Genomic DNA, 23,517 nt, shown 5'->3' with positions numbered 1-23,517 from the left:
CCCCTACACCTTCCTCCTTTGGCCCTTGCTTATTCCACTGGCTACTTAGAATCCCCTCCTAACCCCCTGACTCTTGCTTCCCAAATCTCTGCTTTTGAAAAATCCACCCATTCTTTAAGGTTCAAATTAAATACCACCTCCTCCCTTTGAGTCTTCCCAGTTCCCCCAACCGTCCCCCAAATCCCTTCTCGTTAATGCCCCATCATTTTTGTAGGTGCATGTGCATTTAATTTCTCTCTGTGGCCCCAGGACCTGGCAGAGTGCCTGGCATACGGTGGATGTTCCAGAAATGCCGGATGAAGGACTGACAGAACAAGAGAGGTCAGCCACCGCTCTCTCCCGATGGCCCTTCTCGCCCTGCCAGGGCCCAGGAAACCTTTCCCGCCAGGGTCCTGCAGGGTGGACTCCATCTCAGCAGAGGGCATCCCAGACCCCTCACCAACCCCGGAAGCCGGGCTGCCTGCCATGGGAAGACTACACTTCCCAGCGATCCCAGGGAAAAGCGAAAACCCTTTGGCTTTGACAGCCGCCGCCACAAGTCTTTCCGCCTCCCCAGCCTGCCTGGGAGCTGGGAGCGGGATTATGGTGGCCTGACCAGCAAACGCAGCCGCAGGAGCCCGGAACCCCTACCCCTTCCCCTGCTGCCCGCCGCCGGGAGGACCAGGAAAGCAGCCTCCGACCTGCCATGCCTGCCCCTCCCAGCCCCCCAGGGGGCCCAAGTCGTCCTCTCCTGGACCTCTGCTGAGGCTGGACCACTGGCCAGATGTAGCCGGGCTCCGGATCTGTCTCCTCCCCTTCTCTCTCTCTGCGGATCTCTCCTGCCCGCTACCCACAGCCTGGACTGAGGGCTGGCGGAGGGGCCTGCAGGCTCTGGAGCCCCGATGCATCAAAGCTCACTCTCCTGAGAACCACCTCCAGCACCCGGAGTTGGGGGCAGGCCACAGGGACGGACGTGGGCCGGAGTGAGCCCAGGGCACCCCAAGGCCAGGACCCACCATGGCCCAAGCGCTGCCCTGGCTCCTGCTGTGGATGGGCTCCGGAGTGCTGCCTGCCCACGGTTCCCAGCCCGGCATCCGGCTGCCCCTGCGAAGCGGGCTTGGGGGGGCCCCCCTGGGGCTGCGGCTGCCCCGGGAGACCGACGAGGAGCCAGAGGAGCCCGGCCGGAGGGGCAGCTTTGTAGAGATGGTGGACAACCTGAGGGGCAAGTCCGGTCAAGGCTACTATGTGGAGATGACCGTGGGCAGCCCCCCACAGACGGTAAGGTCACCGGGCCAGCTTTCCCCTCCCTCCTGCATGAGGAGACAGGCTGGGGATGCAGCATGCTGGCACCTGCTAAAAGGGGCTGAATGGTGCGGGCTGGGGGGACCCACCCCCAAACCTGATCTCTGGGATCATATTGGCAGCAGCTGGCCCCAAAGCTCCCCTTTCCCGCTTCCTTTCCCCACACAGGCTTCCCAGCCCCGCTGGTCTGACTGCCCTCCCCTCACTCCCAGTCTTACGCACACCCCCCTCTGTAAGGATCTGGGGCAAGAGAAACACATCAGTAGGGGGAGCCTGACCTGGGGAAGAGTCCAAACCCTAGAGGCACTGTGAACAGGTGTCAGCCCAAACCAAGCCTGAGTCTCCCAACCCCACTGCTCTGGACCTCAGTCACCCAGTCGTTGGCATCTGAGGTTCTGCCCATGGTTCCCAGCATCTAGAGGAGCAGGGACTCCCGGTACAAGTTGGCTCAGCCCTTTTCTCCCATCTGGGCTGCCACGAGACAGCGAAGTGAGGTTTCCGAGTTCCTTGTGACTGCCACTGTAGCCCAGAAGCTCTGACAAACTCTTGCCCTCTCCAGCCCCCGCCCCTAGCTCCCCCTCCCGCCTTTGCATTTGGCACTCCAGCCCCTCCCCCACATGATGCCTGCCCAGGCATTGGCCAGAGGGGACTGAACAGAGCCTTGGGAAAGGACAGATCATAGATGGCACAGAGCAAAGGAGTCAGAGCCCCCTTCTATGCATGAGATTCCTTCCATGAGCTGCTAGGTGCTGGGGTGGGGGATGGTAGTGGAGAAGTCCCTGCTGCCCGCTTTTCCTATCCCTTCTGATAATTCTCCAAGGTACCTCCAAGGTGGCTGGTGGAGGTCACACCCTCTGCACCTCTGGCCAGGTAGGATTGTGGCCCTGAGCAGCCCTCCGCTCAGTGCTGTCTGTGGCTGACCTCTGTGAGCATATGCCTCCTCTGTGGGTGAGCCTGGGCACCACTGGCAGGATGGCTCTGGGTGTGCTGGTGTCACCTTGAATCTGGGCCTGCACATCTAAGCCACCCCCTCCCCCGGATCTGCATCTGGGAGGCTTGTCCTTGGGAGGGTCTGTGAAGGTGGGAGGGTGTTTCTGTGTAGGGGGAACCACCACACTTCCCTGGAATGCTCAGACAGCTCTTACATGAGATCTAACACTAACCTCCACTTCCCAACCGCCTGACAGAATCAAGACTTCCTAGGTCCAGGCCACCCAGGTCTACCTCCCACTGATCCAAGATTCTGGTCTCCCCAATTTATCTCTCCTCTTGCCTGTGCCTGTAACTTCCCCAGAAATAGTCCTGAATCAGTGTGAGGACAGAGCCTGAATCCAGGCCTCTAGCAGCCTGAGCCAACAGGAGCCAGGTGCTGTCAGGGAGCAGGAGAATATAGGAACCTGGGACCTGCTCTCTTTTCTGCTACTGATGTGCTGTGTGAATTGTGCATGACCCTGGGACATGGACACAGGACGGGGCAGTGGGACCAACAAGGGCTCTGGGGTCAGATTGACCCGGAATTCCAGATCCACAACCCACAGCTTTTCCTTTTCCCAGCTGCGTGGCCTTGAGGAAATTATATAACCTCTCTGAGGCTATTGCTATGTCTTTAAAATGGGTGAAGTGAGATCTCCTTTGCCAGGTTATGGTGAGGATTAACAGAGGCTATGTAGGCGAAAGCACCTAGAACAATGCACCTGGACAGAGACTTGACCTCCAGTAGATATGAAGTCACTTTCTCCTAACTTCTCTGGCCACTTCAGTCTCTTCTGCACTCTGCAAGGAAGCAAAAAAACTGGGGTGTTCTGAGCCCCCATGTTTTACGCATAAAACACGTAAAAGCCGGGGACCCACCACTGTACTTCCCTGGACCCCTGAAATACCATGGACACCCCCCAGCCCAGAAATTGGCAGAGAGCAGTTGCCCCCAGAATGTCAGTTTCTTCCTGGGAGAAGGGGAAAGCGGGCTTAAAGTTCCGCACTAGCCCAAGGAGCCAGTGTCAGGGAGAGCACGGTTAGAGCAGCTCTGTGGATTGGCTTATGGCTCCAAACCCAAGCCAACACCAGCCAGTCTGCGCTCTTTGGTGACTTTGATTCTCCCCGCAGCAGTCTATAAGAAGGATGTCCTTTCTCCCGACCCAGCAGGGCTGTTGTAGGCACCAAATGAGAACATGCAGGGCACAGTATCCTGAACGAGTAACAGTGAAAGTTGTGGAGCACTTTCTATGTACCAGGCAATTGGGTTGGGAGACTGATCCACAAAGAGACAGAAAATACATTTTCTGCTCCAAAGAGCTTAGCATGGAAGTGAAATTCTAAATACTTGTACAAGGTCATCTGTAGCAGTGGTACTCAAAGTGAGGGCCCCAGACCCTTGTCATCAGAGCCACTTAGAAATGTAAATTCTCTGGCCCCACCCCAGAGCAGAATCAGAATCTCAGGAGCTGGACGGTGAGGTAGAGCTCAGTGGTAGAGTGAGTGCTTCACATGCACAAGGTTCTGGGTACAATCCCCAGTACCTCTACTAACAAAAAGAAAAAAGAAAAAAGAATCTCAGGGCAGTGTCTCAAGTTTGAGAAGCACTGATCTATAGTAGTATAGTGGTACAGAGAGTGAGTGCCACAGGTGTTCTGGAGGAAGTAAAATAGGGGAGGCCTCAAGGAGATGTGCTGTGAGTGTGGTCTTAAAGGATGGAGAGGAGGGGCGAGGCCATTCCCAGTGGAGAAAGGTTCCCCTGAACTGTGGTTGCACTTTACTTATATGTCCACCCCTTCCTGCCCTATCCCCTAAGACCAAGCGAGGACACCATGAATGAGAGGATGAGTTATGTGTGTTTGGGCTTATGCATGTTTGTTCAGGAGTCAGTGAGAAACCCAGTTCAGTTAATGTTACAGGTTTGGGTAAATAAGATAGAGCCAAATGGCCAAAGCCTTAAATGTCAAGCTATAAGGTTTAGACTTTGGTCTGCAGAAATAAGGAGAAAATTGAATTTATGTGTACAGGGGAATGACACCAAGAAAGCCATCTTTTAGGAAGAGATGTCTGAATTTTAGAAAAAATGGTACTGAGAAATGCAGTCAGAGGGAGGCTCTGTCAAAAAGGTCTATGTGTGAAGCTGTGACAAGGATGGCGTGAGGCTGTGATAAAATGGAAAAGGGAGGGGGAACAGAATGCAAGGAAGGGTACAAAGCAGATGGACCGATCATGCTGACATTGACGTGAAGGGTGAGGAGGAAGATGTCAAGGATAATTTCAAGATTCTGATCTGGGATGAATTAGGATAACAAGACCACTTGTTAGTTGGCAGGGGGGGATGGTTCAGGAGTACAGGTATACAGATATATACTTGTATGTATGGTTACAGTTTATACAAGTTTTAAAATATATTCTCCAGAGATTATTTTGTTCTTTACAGTAATTCCTGCAGTGTATAAAGCAGTCTTATTCATAGCTTCTAGCAGAAGAAATGGGGTCTGAAAGGTGAAATAATTGGCCAGTTGGCCAGGTGGCAGGTCAGTGGGCTGAGACCCTGTCTCACCCTTGACCTTCCTCCTCTGCCATATCACCTATTGTGTGTCTTGGGGGAGAAGAAGAGTTTTTCAGAGATCCCGCTTCCATTCTCCTGACATCTACTCATGTCTCCCTTACTACACTTATCAGAACATGTCACTGTTTTTGTGTTTGTTTCCCTCATAAAACATCAAGCTCTTGAGGACAGTGTCTTTTTTAATTAATTAATTTTTGCAGGGTCTTCTCTCTCTTTATCTCATATCTATGACAGTGCCAGGCTCAGAACACGCACCTAAAAAGTGTTGAGTGAGTGAATCAATAAAGTGTAAGACATCTAAATAGAACTGTTGGGGGAGGGTAAGCTCAGGGGTAGAGTGCATGCTTAGCACGCATGAGGTCCTGGGTTTGGTCCCCAGTGCCTCCATTAAAAATAAATATTTTTTTAAAAATAAATAGAACTGTGGATGGGCTATTGTAATTGCAGAGCTGGAGCTCCTGGAGAAAGCATTTTCACTCTCTTCACTTAAATGAAAAGATGTCATCTCATTGTAACAGTATGAGCAGCACTACTCAAACACAAGACAATCATTTAATTGTTAGGATTGAAATCTGGTGATGGTCAACTTTCAGTTTAACAAATATTTCTTGACCACCTTCTGTGTGCTGAATAGAAGACTATGTCATGGTCTTAGCTCTTGGACCATTCACGATTTGGAGTGAGACACAGACACGTGAACACCCAAATATCATACAGGACCAAGTGCATTTGGTACACATAGAAGAGTGAGTCTCAGCAGTCTAAAGAAAGAAGCAGCTGCTTCGGACAGAGTGTTAGAAAAGGCTTGCTGGAAAAGGGTGGCATTTGAATATGGCCTAGAAAGATAAGAAAGCTTTGCTATTTGGGGAGAAAAACTTCAGAAAGAGGCATGAGCTATGCTAAGGAGCTGGAAGTTGTGGTAGGGCTGCCGTGAGTGGAGGTTGGGTTTCATTCTGAAGGCTGCATGGAAATGGTTTAGTGTAATTGTGGTTCTAGGAAAACAGCTCCAGGGTGGAGGATAATTTGGATGGTCTACAGTCTGAGCCAAGGATCTCAATTAGGACAAGGGCCTGAAAGAAGATACAAAGGAGAGGTCCTCAGAGAGCCAGTATTCACCTGTCAGCTCAACTGGATGTCCTCTGCCCCTGGTGGCGGAGAGGGAAGAGAAGAAGGCCCCCTTCTTTTAAGCTTTCTGACTCTGTTTGTATCAGGGTACACAGCAGAAGGAGCAAGGTTTTAAACCTCAGTAGAGTTGACCAAAATTCCATGTTTATTTTTCTGCTTTAATCATAAGGACAAGGTATTTGCATGTCCATTTTGGGGAGGAGGAAACTGAGGCTCAGAGAGATTAAGTGGTTTGCCCAAATTTACTCAGCTAGGAGAGAACAGAGCTGGGGTTCAAAGCCAGGTCTTTGGATTCCAAGTCCAAACACTTGGTTCTTTCCAACGATCTATAGCCTGGGATGTGTTGGTTGACTTTGAGATGACAGTGGACAATTCCTGTGGATGTGTCAGCAACCAGATGGGAATGGGGATCTGGAAACCAGGAGAGAAGCTGGGATTGGACAGGAAGACTCGCGAGTCACCTGCAGAGAGGTGACTATGGAAGCCAAGTTAGCAAACGGGCTTGTTCTTTGAGAGAACGGAAAGAGAAGAGGAAAATGATCAGGTGTAGATTAGGGGTCAAGGCAGCAAAAGAAAATGATCAGAGAAGTAGAAAGCTACGAGGATCCGGGGTCTCCAAACCCGGGAAGATGCCAAATGGTTTTCCTGACCCTCCCCTGAGAATGGTTTTCAAATTGCGATTTGTGGGGTCTATAAAGAGTCCTCACCTCTGTAAAGGGTGAGAGAGAAGCTTAGGAGAAAGGTAAGCAGGCAAGACTATACCTTCCACTTTTCCCATCACCACGCCCTCCACTGTCCTACCTGCCCCCAAATCTCCTGGCCCTCTCAAAATAGGTCAGCTTTTGTTGTTTTTATACAGAGAAATTCCAGGTTGGTTGGTTTGTTGATTGACTGGTTGATTGAATTCTGGTACTTAAAAGGTCAAAACCCCTTGAACTCAAAGAGCCACCCTCCAAATCAGACAAAATAGGAGAGATCCCAGTTTTTTAGTTGTCCTCCAGTCCCTGAGAGCACAACTGTCTTGCTGGGGTTGGTGGCACATAGGCATTTTCTAGGTCTCTCAGGCTGCCCTTTCACTCCTTTTTCCTCTGCCTCCCCAAGTCAGGAAGGAAAGAATTCAGCTGGGAGTGGGAGGCATTGAGGAAGACTGCCATCTCACTCAGGTAGATGATCAGAAACCCTTCTTGGGTAGCTCCGGTAAACAGCTAAGCTGAAAACTTTGGTTGAAAGTCCTGGAAGATAAACATCTTTCAGGGAAAGCCCTCCTACCTGACAAGTAACTTCTCTGTCTGCTGGGAGCCATCTCTCCTAGGGGCCTGGGCAGTGGGGAATTCTGGAAAGGAAACACCATTCCCCTGGTCCTAGAGCTGCTCTGAGCTTCTCCGGGCAGGATCTCTGTGGCTACCCTGTCTGCTGGCCATTGTGACCCCACCATGCCCAGGCTGGATGGCTCCAAGATTGGCCTCTCGGGTTGGTGAATCCCACCAATTATCCGACTCCAGCACCTGTGGAGTCTTTACCACATAGCACAAGGAGTGAACCCTGGCATCCCTCCATGGCTCCAGCGATGAGACATATATGCTGAGCAAGAACAGGCACTCGGGTGGTTGCAGGGGGGAAGGGAGGGTGGGTGGGAAACATGGGCTTATGCCAGAGATCAGCTTGATTCTCACCTGAGGACAGACTCACAGACGATTACAGTCCTGTCACCTGTGGATGGGACCAGATTAAACAACAGGAAGGATTTACTGTCTGACAATGAAAAGCAGGTAGCAGTGGCTCTGATACCCTCAGGGCGGGTTTTCGCAGGTAGGTTCCATGGAGACTGAAGGTGCTAAAGAGACACCTTGAGAGCCACCACTGGGAGGAGATGGAGACAGAGGAGGCAAAACCTCTCCCTCAAGCAGAACATCTCTGCTTTTTTCTCTTTGGTACGTTAGAATCCTGCATAAGATTGGAAAAGGGTTCTGCTGCTTAAAAAAATTTTTTTTAATCTGCTTTTTAAGAACATTTAAGTTTTTTGACCATTCATATTCATCAACTCATTTGACTAGAACACACTGATAAATATTAGTTGTGTGTAGTTTGAGCGTGGGGGAAATGAAGCATCCTGTCTAAAGGGGGAAAGGTGCCCTTGATAAAGTTTGGGGTGACCTGGCCACCCTGGGATTCGTTTTTTGAAAAACAGCCCAAGAAGGGGTAAGTGGCACCAGGGAGCCTGCTTGCTCCCAAGTATTGATTGCCAGCCTCAACCTGGAGAGAGAAGTGGAAACAAAGGATACGTCTGGGAAAGGAGTCCATTTCCATCGGGTCAGCTGATTTGGTCAAGGTGGGAGGAACCAGGACAGGACCCAATCACTGGACTCAGTTTGAGGCAGGAGCTGTGTGCTCAGCTGGCCCTCAGCCATGCCCAGCTGCTAACTTGAGGCTCCTGGGGTCCTTCCTTGCCCCCTTGTCCCAGCCTTGGGTAAGCTCAGGTTTGGGAATGTCCACTTTGGGAAGCAGATGACTCAGAAGGCTCCAGGACTAGCAAGTCCTGAAGTCACTCCAACCGCTTCTAAGAACCTGGGCGGCTACTCATTCAATTTCATGGGTACGGTGGGCATCCATTGTCATCATCACCACACACACTACCCTACCCTCACTGAAAACCACCCCTGCAAGGACCCTCGGCTGAGAATTAACAGCAAGAGTCTGTGGAGTCACAGAGACCTGCAGGAAATGAAGCAATTACTGTCAGCTTAAAAAAAAATTATTAAGGAGCAGCTACTGACGGCTAGAGAAGAATTGGATAATAAACACAGAAACCTACTTCCTACACTTTTGGAGCTTCTAGTGGGTGGGACAGACAGATGCTGGATTAATGATTTCAAGTTTAATGAGTGATAGGCAAAGAACCACAGGTGTTACTGAGGACCTGCAAGAGGAGGCACCTAATCTTGGCTGGGTCATCAGGGCAAGACCTTTAGGAGAAAGGATGTTTAAACTATGACTTGAAAGTTGAATGGAAGTCAGACAAAACAGGGAGAGAATGTTTCAGGCAAAGGAAACAGCATGTGCAGAGGTGAGAGATCATTGTGCTGAGAAACTTGGGGAGAGGGGGGGAAAGTGACAAGAGATGGTATTTGGAGTTGACATACGGGTGGTTAGGTGCCCCCAAAGTCAAGGATCTCAAGATTTAATCCAGGTAGTTTTGGATCAATTATCTGATGCAGGATATCAAACTACCACCAAAATTGGTGGCTGAAAACAACAACCGTTGTTTTTCAGGATTCTGTGGGTTGGCTGTGGTTCTTCTACAGGTCTTCCCTGGGCTTCTCATGTGGCTGCATTCAGCGGGTGGGTCAGCTGGGAGCCAGACTAAGTGGAGGCAAGACTGAGCTTCCTCATATACCATCTCAGGGCCATACTCCAAGAGCTCAGTGCCCCCACTGCACAAACACTTAACAAGCCTCTGCTTTCCTCCTTTACTGATGTCCCATTGGGCCATGCAAGTCACATGGCCAAGCCCATAGTCAAAGTCAGAGGGGATCACACAAGGGCATGGATGCAGGGGAGTGTGATTCGTGCGTGTGGCGATCTACCATGTATTTCCTTTCCAAATGGGAAAGGAAAGTTAAAGAGATGAAAGAACAGACTTGGGGGGTTAGTCAGAACCAAGGGACCCTTGTCCTAGCTTTGTGGCTTATGTGCAAGAGGGACCAAGTTCTTACTCACCCTCAGTTTCAGTTTTCTCCTCTGTAAAATGGAAGAAAGACATCTCAGCTTCAGCTAAAAGGCTTGTGATAAGAGACTATAAGGGCTCTCCCCTCTAAACTGAGGCCCACACAGAAGGAAACAGACTTCCCTTGGTAGGAAGAATTAGAGTTTAAAACCCCCTCCCAGAGGTATATAAAAGTAGTAAGACCCTGGCATAGGCTGCCAAGAAAGGCTGTGGATCTTAATAACTAGAGATCTTTCAGGACCGGAAAGAGTCCCCATCTCTCCAGGCTGATGGACAGATGACTTCTGAAGGCTCTTTGCATCTAGAAGAATCTGAGCAATCCCCATGTGCTAGTGAGAGCTGGGGCCAAGACAGGTAGCATATGGGGAACAAAGAGCTCATCCTGAACTCACCAACCCATCACCCAACATCTATTGCTGAAAACTCCAGGGGAGTCCTGCCCACAGAGTGAAATGGGCAGGTGTGCCTTTCCCTGTGGGGCTTGTTAGCACTTCCCGTGAAGCTGCCTGTCCCTCTGAGGTCCTCAGGGGCACGTTTGTTTGTTAAGTGATTGGCACTGACCTAGCCCTGACCCCACACCGTGGCCCTCTGGGCATCCAAAGGCAAGGGCTACAGAGACTCCTGAGTTGGCCTGGCCCCAAGGGATGGGGAAGAAGTAAGATGGCTCCAGACCCTTGGGCTGCTGGTGTCAAACCAGGGAGTCTGGTGAGTGGAAGACAGGTCGGAGCTCAAGCCACACCTATAGCCTAAAAACACCCACAGTTCAGGGGCCGCTGAGAGATTCCTCCCTCACCCCCAAAATAGGGTAAATTTGCTCTTTCCCCTTTTCCTTCCTTTAACCACTTATTGACCCAGTCTTTCTCCCTCAGGAAGTTCCCTTTGAGCTCAGACTGAAGGATGAGATGAGAACACAGAACTGCAAGTGGAAAGGAGGCTGGTGCAGCCGGAGTGAATGGTCCATGCAACAGCCTTTGGGGGAGGGGCCAGGGCTGATTGGAGGACCAGAAATGAGGCCTGTGTGGCTGGTGGGCAGAGGGCTTGGGGGAGCATGGGACCAGCTAGGCTGGCTATGGACCATGACAGGCCGTGGAGGAAACGTTAAAGCTTTAAGTTTTTATTATAATAGCAAAGGGAAACCATTGATGTGGGAGGGTAACATGGTCACATTTGTACTCTGAAAAAGTCATCCCAGCCATCATGCAGAAACAGATCGGAGAGGTCAAGGGTGGATGTGCCAAGACCATTTGAGAAGCTGTTGCGATATTCCAGAATGAGATGATAGGTTGGCCAGGGGTGGCAAAGGTGGTGGCAAGAAACAAATACATTCAGAGACTTTTTAGCAGGTTAACTGGACAGGGCTTGTTGATGCTTCGTACAGAGACGTGAAGAAGAGGAAGGTATTAGAATGCCTCCGAAGTTGCTGATGTGGGGAACAGATGGATGGTGACTAACACGGGGAACATTGGGGAAAAACAGATGGGCAGGACCATGTAAGGTCAGCCATGGACATCCTGAATTTGAGGTATCTTTGAGGCAGTTCAAAGGGGAGGAAGGGGACATAGTGGGTAATTGCAGCCGCTGCCATGGATGAGATGGCTTAAGGAAAGAGTAGAGCGGGAGAGGAAGAGGGCCAAAGCCTGAGCCTTGAGAAGTGAGCCTGCAAAGTAGACAGAAAAGATACCATCATAGAGTGGGGAGGAAAGCCTGGGATAGGGTGGCCGGGAAGAGTGTTTCAAAGAGGGAGGGGTCAGCAGCGTTGAATGCTCCGGAGAAGCCAAGTAAGATGAGGATTGATTTGAAAACTGTCTTTTGTATTTGATGACATGAAATCCTTGGTAGTAAGGGCTGTTTTATAGTGGAGGGAGGGACAGAGGCGAGACTCAGTTACAGGATGGATTGGAGAGTGAGTAGGAGGTGAAGAAAGGAAGACAGCTTGGCCGAGAACTTTGGTTGTGAAAGGAGAGGAGAGAGAGGGTTAGCTGGAGGCGGATGTGAGATTAAAGAATTTTTTTTTAATGAAGAGACAGCATTTGTAAATGCCAATAGGACGAATCCAGTTTTGGGGGGAGCAGGCATGATGGTTGAGTCTACCTGAGGGAAAGGGCTAATGACTAGGGCAGGGGGCCTGAGAAGGAGGGAGTTGGCTCCAGGTGGAAGTTCTCCTGCGCCAGGAGGAGGGACCGCTGAGAGGAAGGCCGGGGCCCAGGCATAGGCAGGTGGGGTGACGGTTGTGGGAGATGGGGGAGGTCCATCTGATGGCCCCATTCGGTGGAATAAGAGGGGACGGCATCGACGGAGGTTTGGCTGCACACAGACCCTCCTCGTCCAGGCTGATCTTAACTGCCCTGTCTTGATAAGGAGCGTGGTGCTAGTTGCCAAGGCCTCTGCCCTGCAAAAGGCCTCTGGGAACAGGAAGGAGAGAGAGGCTGCCCAGGGGTAGTAACGTTGGAAGGACAGGACCAAAGTCACTTCTCTCAGAAGCAGGATCACAGTGCAAAGGGCAGAGACAGAAGGACATTTGCTCAGGAGGAAATGGCAACTGTGTACTTTGGTTTCCCTTTCTGTGTGTGGAGGGTGGAGTGGGGAGGCCAAGAGAGCAGTGGTGGCCTGAATTCCTGGTATGGGGGCGTGGGAGGGGTGGAGGGGGTCGTTCCTCTCTGGGCTTGACCCCTTGGGGGCAGAAGGGGGAGACATTCCTTAGGTGAGGAGAAAGGCTAGGGTGGGGAAGGCAACATGAGTGCCAGGGCCTTGGGGCTGAGGAGGGAGCAGCCTGCAGAGAGGAGTTGGGAGGAGGGGTCCTGGAACAGCTGGGACTCGGAACCCCCATTGGAACCCTCATTCCAGTGTGAAGGATGGTCTGATCTTCCTGGAGCCGGCCAGGTGCACACTCCAGGTAGTCCCCCTTTGCACAGCCACGGGCACCAGTGTTGTGGGCAGACACTCTTTCTTTGGGGTCCAGTGAGCGCAAGGTCCCCTGGAAACAGGAGGCCAGCCCCGGCGCTGGGACCAGAGTCCTGGCAGGTGGGGGAGGGGGCTCTGGGGAGCGGGTGGGTGAAGGCGCCTTTTTAATCATTAACCTGGTTGATTGAAATCTGAACTGCTCGCCTCCAGCTCTATTGATTCTCTCTGAAAGCACAGCATCTGGGGCTGGTGGCTGCTTAGAGACCAGGGAGTGGGACAGGGGCAGAGGGGCTGGGAGGGAAGTGGGAACCAGGCCAGGAGCGGGGGCTGGGAAGGAGGGAGGAGGGAGGGTCAGAGGGCTGGGCGACAGTGAAGAGGAGTCTCTGGGGCCCTGGGGAGGCCGGGAAGCCGGAGCGGGCGCTGGGGGAGGTGCAGTCAGCAGAGCCGCAGAGGACCACTGAGCATCCGGGAGGAGGAAAGTGAAGCCCAGAGCAGCACAGTGACCTGCCCAGGTGACAAGGTCAGAGCCTGCACCAAAGCCGGTCAGCTGACTTAACTGCACTGAGGGGAGGTGATGCAGAAACGGAAGGCCCCGAGGTCAGGGGAGAAGCAGAGGTGTTGAGACGGCAAGTCCACGAGAGAGGGTTCACTTTACAAATAACTGTGTTTCTGAAGATGGGCATCTTTTTACCCGTAAGGATGTAGGTAGCATCAAAAAACGGCTCTGGGCTGACTAAAGAGGGTCAGGCCATCTCAGGGTGAAGGAGGGCCGGGGTAGAAGAGGTGTAGAAGGAGCTGCACAGCAAGGAACAGCAAGATGACACCTGTCCGGATTCATTTAGCCAAAACCAGGGCCCTGGCAGGATGGCTTTTCACCAGGACCTCATACGGGGCTCCTGGCTTCCCACTCATTCTGACAGTGGGACGCGCAGGTCTGTGTCACCTCTGAGACAGAAGGGGAGGCCTTCATGGGGAGCCACATTCTGGCAGGCAGGGTCAGAAACATGTGGGCCCCAACATGCCATCCTGGTCCCCACAGCTCCCCTCGCCAGTGCCAGCTCCTAGAATAGCTCATCTCTGAGCTGGAGGGGGATGAGCTAGGCAGCCTGCTGGTGACGTGCTTCCTAGGAGGACCAGAGAGGAGGGGAAGGGGCGAGCTCTGCAGACAGACTGGGCTAGCACACAGAGTGAGTAAGGGCAGCTGACGGTGGGGAGAAATAGGAATAGAAACCACACACACACACACACAAACACACACGCATACACACACACACACACACACACACACACGCATACACACACACACACACACCAGTTACATTTCTCTGATACACAGAAAATGTTTCTATTCTGCAGAGAAGACAGAAGCAAACACAAGTTTTCTGAGGCCATGATGACGATGTCACAGGACCCTGTGTTCTGTCTGTGGTCGTGGTACTAGCAGGTGCCAGCCTGTCTAGTCCTGCGTCATGAAAGCTTCACCCTGGACACTCCAAAGGGGTTGGGGAGTGAGGGTTGCAGGACGATGATGGGGGTGAGTCCAGGCCTCCTGTCCTAATGTCCTTCTCTCCCCTTTCTCTGACAGCTCAATATCCTGGTGGACACAGGCAGCAGTAACTTTGCCGTGGGGGCTGCCCCCCACCCTTTCCTGCATCGCTACTACCAGAGGCAGCTGTGAGTGCTGGGGAGAGGGAGGGGGGGCCCTTGCCAAGGATCCAGGGCCAAGGAGGGTTGGGGAGGGCTTCAGGGAGGAGGACCAGCTCCTCACATCCTTCCTTTCTGCTGGGGAAGAGGAAGGGAAAAGAAGCCAACAGTGGCCAGGAGAGAAGGGGGCTGGGGGTCAAGGAGGTAAACTATGCAAAGGGTAGGTTGAAGGGCAGCCAGGAAGAGCTTAGGACCCAGACAGGGCAGCTTCCTGGGGGAGGGAAAGGAGGAAGGAGAGCAGCCCCAAAGCTCCCAGGGCAACCTAGGGGCTCCTTCCCTCTGTCTGAGTTGGGAGGCCTGGGGACTTCATCCCACCCGCTCCGTGGTGCTCCATTTTCTGACATGACCACCTAAGTGTAGGCTGAGCAGGCTGCAGCGACAGCCCCTTCGCTGTGTTCACGCCCAGGGGCTACTCTCAGTGACACTGCACAGTTCAAGGAAAAGAAGGAAGAGTCGTCCAAAGCCCCACTGCCTGGTGTGGTATCAGGGACTGAAAGCTAAATGCCTCCTTGCCCCTCCCAGAGTTCTAGCAGCTGGACTTACCCAATGGGTGGGAGAGAGGGTGGAAGTGGGTTTTTAAGGTAAGAGGGGCAGTGAGGGATGACCTGGGAGCCCTTTTAACAGAAAAACAGGAAGTGGCGAGAAGCCATCTAACATCTGAAGCATATCTGTGTGTGAAAACATGTGCATAGAGGCTGACATCCCATTCTTGGACTTCTAGGCAGATGCCAAGGCCACCTTCTTGCTCCTTCCCCTTTAACTTCCCTATCTAAAGAAAGCAGTCAGGGTGTGGGGCACGGTCAGGGTCAATGAAAGGGAATGCGTTCCAGCGCCCTGTCCCTGTCCCATCACCGCCCCGTCACATACACATGAGCCCTGGTCCATGACTCCACACAGGTGGGGATGACACATGTTGATGAGGATGTTCCATCCAGGTGGTGTGTAATGAATGCCCGCTTGCCCTGCCGAGATGCTTGTGCAAACCCTCTCTTTGGAAGAATTTGCTGAAGTTGCCCCGCCTGGTACTTTCTCTACCACTCAGATGGTACCACTGGGTCCCAAGACAGCAAAAGAGTCAATGGCTCCTTTTCTTTGGGAGCATAAGACTTGGGGGCGGAGGGGAGAAGGGGGAGGAAGAGGTGCCCGCTAGCTGTCCCTTCAGCATAGCAGGCACAACACACAAAGCCTAGGCTTGTTCTCCGTAGGGCCTGAGCTCCAGACCTAGGAATACAAGCTGCGGGCACAGGAGAGCGAGACCCTGTCTGCAAGGTCACCTGACATTCTGTTCTGGGTAAAGGATCCTAAGGGTGTTCTGTTGAGCAGCCTGACAGCATCTTATCTTACGCAGACGCCCCTGAAATGAGATTAGGCCTCTGGGAGTATGTTAGATGACAGATCCCTGTGCCAGTTGTGGTTATGCACCCACAGCTCTCTGCCTCCTTTCCACAGGTCCAGCACATACCGGGACCTCCGGAAGGGCGTGTACGTGCCCTACACCCAGGGCAAGTGGGAGGGGGAGCTGGGCACTGACCTGGTGAGCATCCCTCATGGCCCCAACGTCACTGTGCGTGCCAACATCGCTGCCATCACTGAATCAGACAAGTTCTTCATCAATGGCTCCAACTGGGAGGGCATCCTGGGGCTGGCCTATGCTGAGATTGCCAGGGTGAGAGGAACAAGGCCTAGCCCTGTGCTCTGTCTGCACATTGCACACTGCATGCTATACAGGAATGGAGCCGGGAGAGACAAGGGGAGGGACCTGAATAAAGGAGGGAAACAAATCAGTTTAAAGAGTTACTTTACAGGGGCATTGGGTGGCAGTCGTAATTTCATCCCTATAGAAGGGAGGGTATAGCTCAGCGGTAGAGCGCATGCTAAGGACTCACGAGGTCCTGGGTTCGATACCGAGTACCTCCATAAAAAAAATTAATAAATAAATGTAATTGTCTCCCCCACCAAAAAAACAAAGAAAGAAAAGTGAAAAAATAAAGTATGTGATAAAATGTGACTTTCGTCCCTATAGAGGGCAGAATTGTGGTGAGAGACACTGTGATAGGCAGAGGAATAGGCTGTTTTTTCTATTGACTCTACGACTTTAAAATAAAAAGACAAAAAATAATAATAATAAAAGCAGCCCCATAAATCTGAAACAGGTTAAGCAGACGGGGCGCAGCGATCTTACAGATCTTTCCTGTCTGTGTTGCCCGTGTGTCCTGCTCTCCCAGTCTCCACCAGGTCTCAGTACATCAAGATGGTCTTGCCCAAGGAACATCCCCCAAGTTTTGCTCTTGCCCTCCAGTTCAGGCAGGAAGCCCTTTCCATTAGGGCCTTCCATGCGAAGATTCACTCCTTCTCTCTTCCTGTCACAGCCTGATGACTCCCTGGAGCCATTCTTCGACTCCCTGGTAAAGCAGACCCACGTGCCCAACCTCTTCTCCCTGCAGCTCTGTGGCGCTGGCTTCCCCCTCAACCAGTCAGAAGTGCTGGCCTCGGTTGGAGGGAGCATGGTGAGTAGGTCCCAGGAGAGGGGAGGTCCCGGCACTGCACAGAGGAGTACCTTCTGCGTCCCCACCCTCTAAGGCTACCCCACAGCCGTGGGCGCCACTCGCGAGAATTGAGAGAAACCTCTTTATACTCCCCACCTCCCCTCTTCATTTTCTGTCCTTTTCTCCCTTGCATGAGTCCAGAAAGGCTTTGAGGCACCTATGGTAAACTTGGAAAGCGTGAGAGATGATTAGGAAAACTTCAAAAGAAGTGAAAAGAAGGCCTCTCAAATCAAGATTATTCAGTCTGATGATCAGCAGGCAGAGATGGAAGGAGTTTAAAAGCCTATTTATTAATTAATTAGGACAACTGGTGAATGGTTCTCTATCTCCAACAAGCAGAGGAAATAAAACTTATAATAGAAGCAATTATCATTCACTCAACATTTATTGTGCCAGTTTAGGTTTAAATAACTTTACATCAAGGGCTGTGGGATTCTGAAACAAGTAATTAAAAATCCTGGAAAGCCTCCTTCCCTGAACACATCCTTAACATATTTAAGAAAGTATAAATCGCTTCAGACTATGATTTGATTAGAGGCAGGGATTCGAGAAAAGTGACCTGCAGAGGGCCTTGCTACCCCAGAAATGACTGGTCCTCTTGCTTGCCCTCTGGGTGACTTGCTGTCCTTCTGTGTCGGGTCACGGGTACTGCCGCCTTGTCTCCCTAGATCATCGGGGGTATCGACCACTCGCTGTACACAGGCAGCCTCTGGTACACACCCATCCGGCGGGAGTGGTACTACGAGGTGATCATTGTGCGGGTGGAGATCAATGGACAGGATCTGAAAATGGACTGCAAGGAGGTAATCAAACCAAGAGGGAAGCAGGGAGAGGTAAGGGGGAGGCCACACAGCACAAGGCCAGACCCTGAGTTTTGAGGCTGGGAGAATGAAGCAGGGGTGCAGGACCTGCAGAAGGGCTGGGGGCTGAGCCTGGAACAGTCAGGAGCTTAACAGTCACACAGCGGGACCTGAGGTCTGGGGCTAGGAACTGGGGGGCACTTTGTCTGGGGCTGCATGGCTTGCGGTCTGGTAAGGAGAAAAGCACCCCAGGACGCCAGTCACCGCCTTGCTTGATGACGTTAGGCAAGTCATCCTCGAGGCAGTGTGACAAGAGAAGAGTCTGGCTTTGGAGTCAGAAAGACCTGGGTTTCCAGCTCTGCCATTTACTAGCCCTGTGCCCTCAGGCAAGTTACTATCTTGTGTTTCAGTTTCCTCATTTGCAAAACAGAAGTAAAAACAGCTTTTTCCAAGAAAATGAATACAGCGGGTATCCAGGTGCCTGAAACACAGCAATACCCAGTACACAGCAGCTAAACCATCTGGGTCTTCCTTACCTAGATTCTTAACGTATGTTAAATTAGAACAGATATAAATGTACTATGAAAAGCTGAAAGCATTATACAAGATATGTTTACTTTCAAGATTTGGAGCACGTCTTCCCACCTAAGATATAAAGAGTTAACGTTTACTGAATGCTTCCTATGCGCGGGGCACAGTTCTAAGCACTTCAAATATATTAATTTATTTAATACTTTATAATAACTCTTTGAGGTAGGTACTATTATCCTCACTTTAAAGATGAGGAAACTGAGGCACAGATGTTAAGTAACTCGCCCAAGGATATCCACCTAAGAAGTGGCTAAGCCAGGATGCCTACCCAGGAAGGACCCTAAGCAGTCAGACGCACCCCTCCAATTCTGGCCAGAGCCTGGCTTCTAAAAGGTTTTCGATCCTCTGACCCTGTCTTCGCCCTCAGTACAACTACGACAAGAGCATCGTTGACAGTGGTACCACCAACCTTCGTCTGCCCAAGAAAGTGTTTGAAGCTGCTGTCAAGTCCATCAAGGCTGCCTCCTCGGTCAGTGGGACTAAGAACAAGGGTACAGATGACACAGTGTCACAGGAAGTCCATGAGAGTCACATTCCTCAATAAGAGCCAAGATGCCTACACTTAGATCCTCCTACTTAGATCTCTAAAAAATGGTTCTCTGCTCTGGACCTCAGTTTGCTTAGCACACAATCCTCCTGGTCCAAAGTTCCGGCCTTATGCTCCCACTCTCTTCCTCTAATCCTTGGGTTTTGGTTTACTTCTCCCCAGTTTGGATATTTCACGGAAAAGCAAGTAAAGGGCCCAGTAAGTTATTTCAAAATGGGAGCGGCGAGATGGTGAAAGAGGCTGTTTCTTCATTGTTATCCCTTTCTTGCCAACACAGACGGAGAAGTTCCCAGACGGTTTCTGGCTAGGGGAACAGCTGGTGTGCTGGCAAGCAGGCACCACCCCTTGGAACATTTTCCCAGTCATCTCCCTCTACCTCATGGGGGAGGTCACCAATCAGTCCTTCCGCATCACCATCCTTCCACAGGTATGTCCCCGGCCTTAATCAATGGGATCCCAGGAAGAGAACAAAGTATATATTGGGATATAGTGAACAGGCATGCTTCCCAGGACTCGGAAGACAAAATAGATGAGGGTCCAGTGGTAAAGGGCTCTTGGAAAAAAGTCAACCCCTCAGAGCTCAGGGACGACGAAGAGAAGTGCAGCCTAAGGGCATCAATACCTAGAAGGCAGAGATGGGGTGAAGGATGAAGACATACTTTCTTACTCTTTGACTGCTTATCCTTAGCAATACCTGCGGCCAGTGGAAGACGTGGCCACGTCCCAAGACGACTGTTACAAGTTCGCCATCTCCCAGTCATCCACAGGCACTGTCATGGGAGCTGTCATCATGGAGGGCTTCTACGTTGTCTTTGATCGGGCCCGGAAACGAATCGGCTTTGCCGTCAGTGCTTGCCACGGTGAGAGCACCGGGGATGAGGGGGTGGGGTCTGTCTGTCCACGTTCACCCCGGCCAGCAGTTAGGGTATCCGGGCCCATGTCAGTCTTGGAGACAGTAACAGTTGCCTCAAGCCGGAGTCCACATGTCGTGTAAAAGCTAGTGTCCGTGCGTGTGCTTTCCTGGTCTCACCTGGCGTGGGGAGCCCCGCCTGGACTGGCAACCTCTGTGGGAGATCCAGAGCAGCAAGAGCTGCCGCGGCACTTTGGGAAGCTCTGGACCCAAGGGCAGCAGGCTGAGCCTAATGGACCCTGCCAGCTGCTGCACGCTGGGCCTGAACGCTGCTGCAGGGTCTGGCCGCTGAGTTTCAGCGGCAGCAGATGAGTTTACTAGGTTTACGTGGGGCTGGCTTTTTGGTCACCTCAGAACGACTGACTTTTAGGTATTATTCCTACTGCATGGGTATACCAGAAAGGGTTGTTGCCCCAGTGGCCTGGGAGGAGAGCTTCCACCTAGCAATGGCTTCCTGTCCTGCTCCCAAATGTCTCCAAGGAGGGAGATTCTACAGCCACCTCAAGGGCTGGTTGCAAGGCCTATGAGAAGTCCTTTTCGGTGTATGATCCAAACTGCTCTGTGACACTGAGAGCTGCCCATTCACATTTGCCCTTTCTCCAGTGCACGATGAGTTCAGGACAGCAGCGGTGGAAGGCCCTTTTGTCACCCCGGACATGGAAGACTGTGGCTACAACATCCCACAGACAGACGAGTCGACCCTCATGACCATAGCCTATGTCATGGCTGCCATCTGCGCCCTCTTCATGCTGCCGCTCTGCCTCATGGTGTGTCAGTGGCGCTGCCTCCGCTGCCTGCGCCATCAGCACGATGACTTTGCTGACGACATCTCCCTGCTGAAGTGAGGTGGCCCATGGGCAGAAGAGAGAGATTCCCCTGGACCACATCTGGTGGTTCCCTTTGGTCACAAGGAGACACAGATGGCACCTGTGGCCAGAGCACCTCAAGACCCTCACCCACCCACCAAATGCCTCTGCCTTGACAGGAAAGAAGGAAGAGCTGGCAAGGTGGGTTACAGGGGTTGCCCCTGCAGGAAACAGGAGAGGGGAGAAAGAAGCGTTCTGGTGGCAGGAATACACTTGGTCACCTCAAACCTGGGAAATTCTGCTGCTTGAAACTTCAATCCTAAACCTTTGCCCACCATCCCTCTAGAGTCTCCAATCCAACGTATTCTTTTCTTAGTTCCAGGAATAGTGGCATCGCACCCAGGTGACCCCAGTGTGTGTCTCTGCAGTGCCCTGGCAGAGAAAGAACCAGTTGTGTTCCCCTGCTGGCCAGTCGGCAGGAACGGGTGCACAGTTTGCCATTTGCTTTAGAGATAGGGGCTCTACAGACAAGCCTGACATTGGTGCAGAGATGCCTCTTGAATTAAAAAAATAATTACAAAATGTGTACAAATGGAGGTGGTTGGAGGAGGAAAGGGAGTGCAAAGACAGGAAACAGCTGGGATCAGAGCTAGGAAAGGCAGCAGCATGACCGCTCACCAGTCCCCGTTTTAGACTGCATCTCCAAGATAGAATCCCATCTTCTAAGAGGGGTGTTGCTTCCCACTGTCTCTTTTCTGTGGTTGCAGCCGGACCAAAAGCGCGATGGGAAGAAGGGCTTCTCCAGCCAAAAAGCTCTTTTTAGCTCTCTTAAGTGAAAAGCGCCCCCCAAAAGGCCCAAAAGTTTCCATCTAACAAATAAATTTCTACCTTATTAATTCCTGGTCTCCATCTGAACCCTCTGCTCTACACGTGACAGGCAGCACTGAAACACCCCCGACCCCAGAAGCCCCAGGTGCCCTATGGGAAAGCACCTGGAATAGAGCACATACAGCCGGGCTGCGCTCTGTCTTCCTGGCTACGAGTTCACCCCTCCCCCAAGTCCCTATTCCTCTGGAGCTTTGCAGCTGAGGTGCTAAGAAGAATAGACAGGAGACCTCTCCTATCTAATCCTTGGAATCAGAATCCCGAAGATTCATTCAACAGGTGCCCTATACCCTGCCTGGATTTCTTCCTGTTCAGCTGTAATAGTAAGATCTTGACATGATACAGAGCAGTTTCACTGCCTTCTCACCCTAAGGTCCCCCGCATTTACTTGGCTAAGGCATCCCACAGTGGCACTAGTATTATACCAGGAGTGTCAGGAACACAGGGCCTTTTGGCTCTAGCATCATCACCTTCAGTATCAAGGCTGCGTGGAGCAAGGATGGCAGCTTCAGGGATTATTTCCTTCACCCCAAGAACCCCTTGAGGGAGGTTATCCTTTGCCCCTATCCTGCTCTCTACTCCCTGCTTCTAATAGTACTCGGGTACCCAGGCTGGTTCTTGGGCTAGACAGTGAGGACCAAGTTCATTTCCTCCCTATCGATTCTAACCCAGCCGCCTATGATAAACCAGTGTTAGTGGGAAGAGCTGAATTTTCTTACTGTACCACTGGATCCCATTCCTAGCTGCTCAACACACCACTTCCAGGTATGGGACCTGCAGAGTGTGGAGCTACCTGATGAGGGAGAGGGAACTACAAGGAGGGCCTCTGGAGACCCTGGCCTCAGCCAGCTGCCCACAAGCCATAAACCAATAAAACAAGAATACTGAGTCACAGTTCTCCTTTTTTCAAATCTGAGTCTTCATTCCCACTGCACTTGGTGCTGCTTCGGCTGACTGGGAACACCCCATAACCACAAAGACTGACCGGAAGACTGGGGGCCATCCACTTCCAGCTCGGAACTTACTGTGTAAATAAACTTCCAGAATTGCTACCGTGAAATGAAGATGCCATATTCTGCTTTAGAATTTCGACCTATGTTGGGGAAAACTGGCTTTTCCCCAGCTCTTTCCAGGGCATAAAACTCAACCCCTTCATTAGTAAGTCTCATCGTCCAACTTTTTTTCTTTAAAAGAGAAAACTTTTACTTACTTTTCTTTTTACAGTTTTTCTTCCCTTCTACCCTGAAATCATGAACTCTTAAGCATAAATAGAATCTTGACCACAGTTTCTTGCTTGTAAAAATATGTATTATATATTTCTATTTTTAAATTCTACTCCAGAAAAATGACAGTCCAATCTCCACTCTGCATCAGGGGCCATTCCCATGGGTCTGCACGGCTTTTACCAGTGCAAGCAGTGGACAGAGGGAGAAGGGAGGACCAGGGCGGCCAAAACTTAAGTGTTGCTCTCGGACTGACCCTGAACAAGAAAGAGAAGAGTGCTGACAAGGCCCGGCTCCCGTGCACACCCTCCACCACACGGTCCTGCGGCTGCTGGCTTTCCAGGGCCTCTCACTAGGAAGCAGTTAAGGCCCCCCTATTCCCTGTTTTTTTCTCTTTACTCCTTTGGTGTCAAAGATTTGTGGAAAAAGAAACAGAATATTCTTTACACCCATTTCTAATTTCTAAATTTTCAAGGGATACTGAAAAATACTATAGGTGGCCCAAAGGCTGCTACAAAGTTGAGGGGAGGTAAAATCTGAAGAGTACAAGATAAAAAATGAATCCCCCCACCTCAGATGAAAAGAACAAAAGAAGTGGTCTTCCATTTTGCCACATTCCCTGTTCATGACAACTACCAAACTGGAGACATTATTATTTCATTAACCAAAGAAAGTGGGTTGTCTGACCTCTACAGTGGGGAGTACTCAGGCCATTTTAATCACCCTACAAGATGCCAAGGGGACCCCAGGAAGTCCAGCTCCTCATACTGGTACCAGTCAATAAACCTGAGCAAGTAAGACAAGAGAAGAGAGAATATGTTCATGAGCTGATAGGCAAGGATGAAAGACAAAGAAAAAGGGTAACAAAAGCAGAGAGGAGAGAATCATTTGGATCTGAAAGGAAAAGTCTCTGTTACACTGACATGTACT

General features: G+C 51.3%; 1 protein-coding gene across 2 annotated transcripts; it reads left to right on the top strand.

The window, feature by feature from the left end:
• The first annotated feature begins 510 nt into the window (after positions 1 to 510).
• Positions 511 to 22,258, top strand: BACE1 (beta-secretase 1). 2 transcript variants are annotated; one of them, XM_010981401.3, is made up of 9 exons: positions 511 to 1,257; positions 14,161 to 14,249; positions 15,729 to 15,945; positions 16,649 to 16,786; positions 17,494 to 17,628; positions 18,584 to 18,685; positions 19,041 to 19,190; positions 19,452 to 19,623; positions 20,277 to 22,258. In XM_010981401.3, the coding sequence occupies exons 1-9, from the start codon at positions 997 to 999 to the stop codon at positions 20,516 to 20,518; spliced, it is 1,506 nt and encodes a 501-aa protein (XP_010979703.1). In that variant the 5' UTR covers positions 511 to 996; the 3' UTR covers positions 20,519 to 22,258. The 2 variants fall into 2 exon arrangements, with proteins under 2 accessions (XP_010979703.1, XP_031299482.1); XM_031443622.2 differs by having other exon boundaries at positions 522 to 1,257; positions 15,729 to 15,813.
• The last annotated feature ends 1,259 nt before the right edge of the window (positions 22,259 to 23,517 follow it).

This window comes from Camelus dromedarius, chromosome 34 (assembly GCF_036321535.1).
Source record: "Camelus dromedarius isolate mCamDro1 chromosome 34, mCamDro1.pat, whole genome shotgun sequence".
Lineage (NCBI taxonomy): Eukaryota > Metazoa > Chordata > Mammalia > Artiodactyla > Camelidae > Camelus > Camelus dromedarius.
The sequence above is the reverse complement of the archived record's forward strand: the minus strand, read 5'-3'. Positions and strand labels throughout refer to the sequence as shown.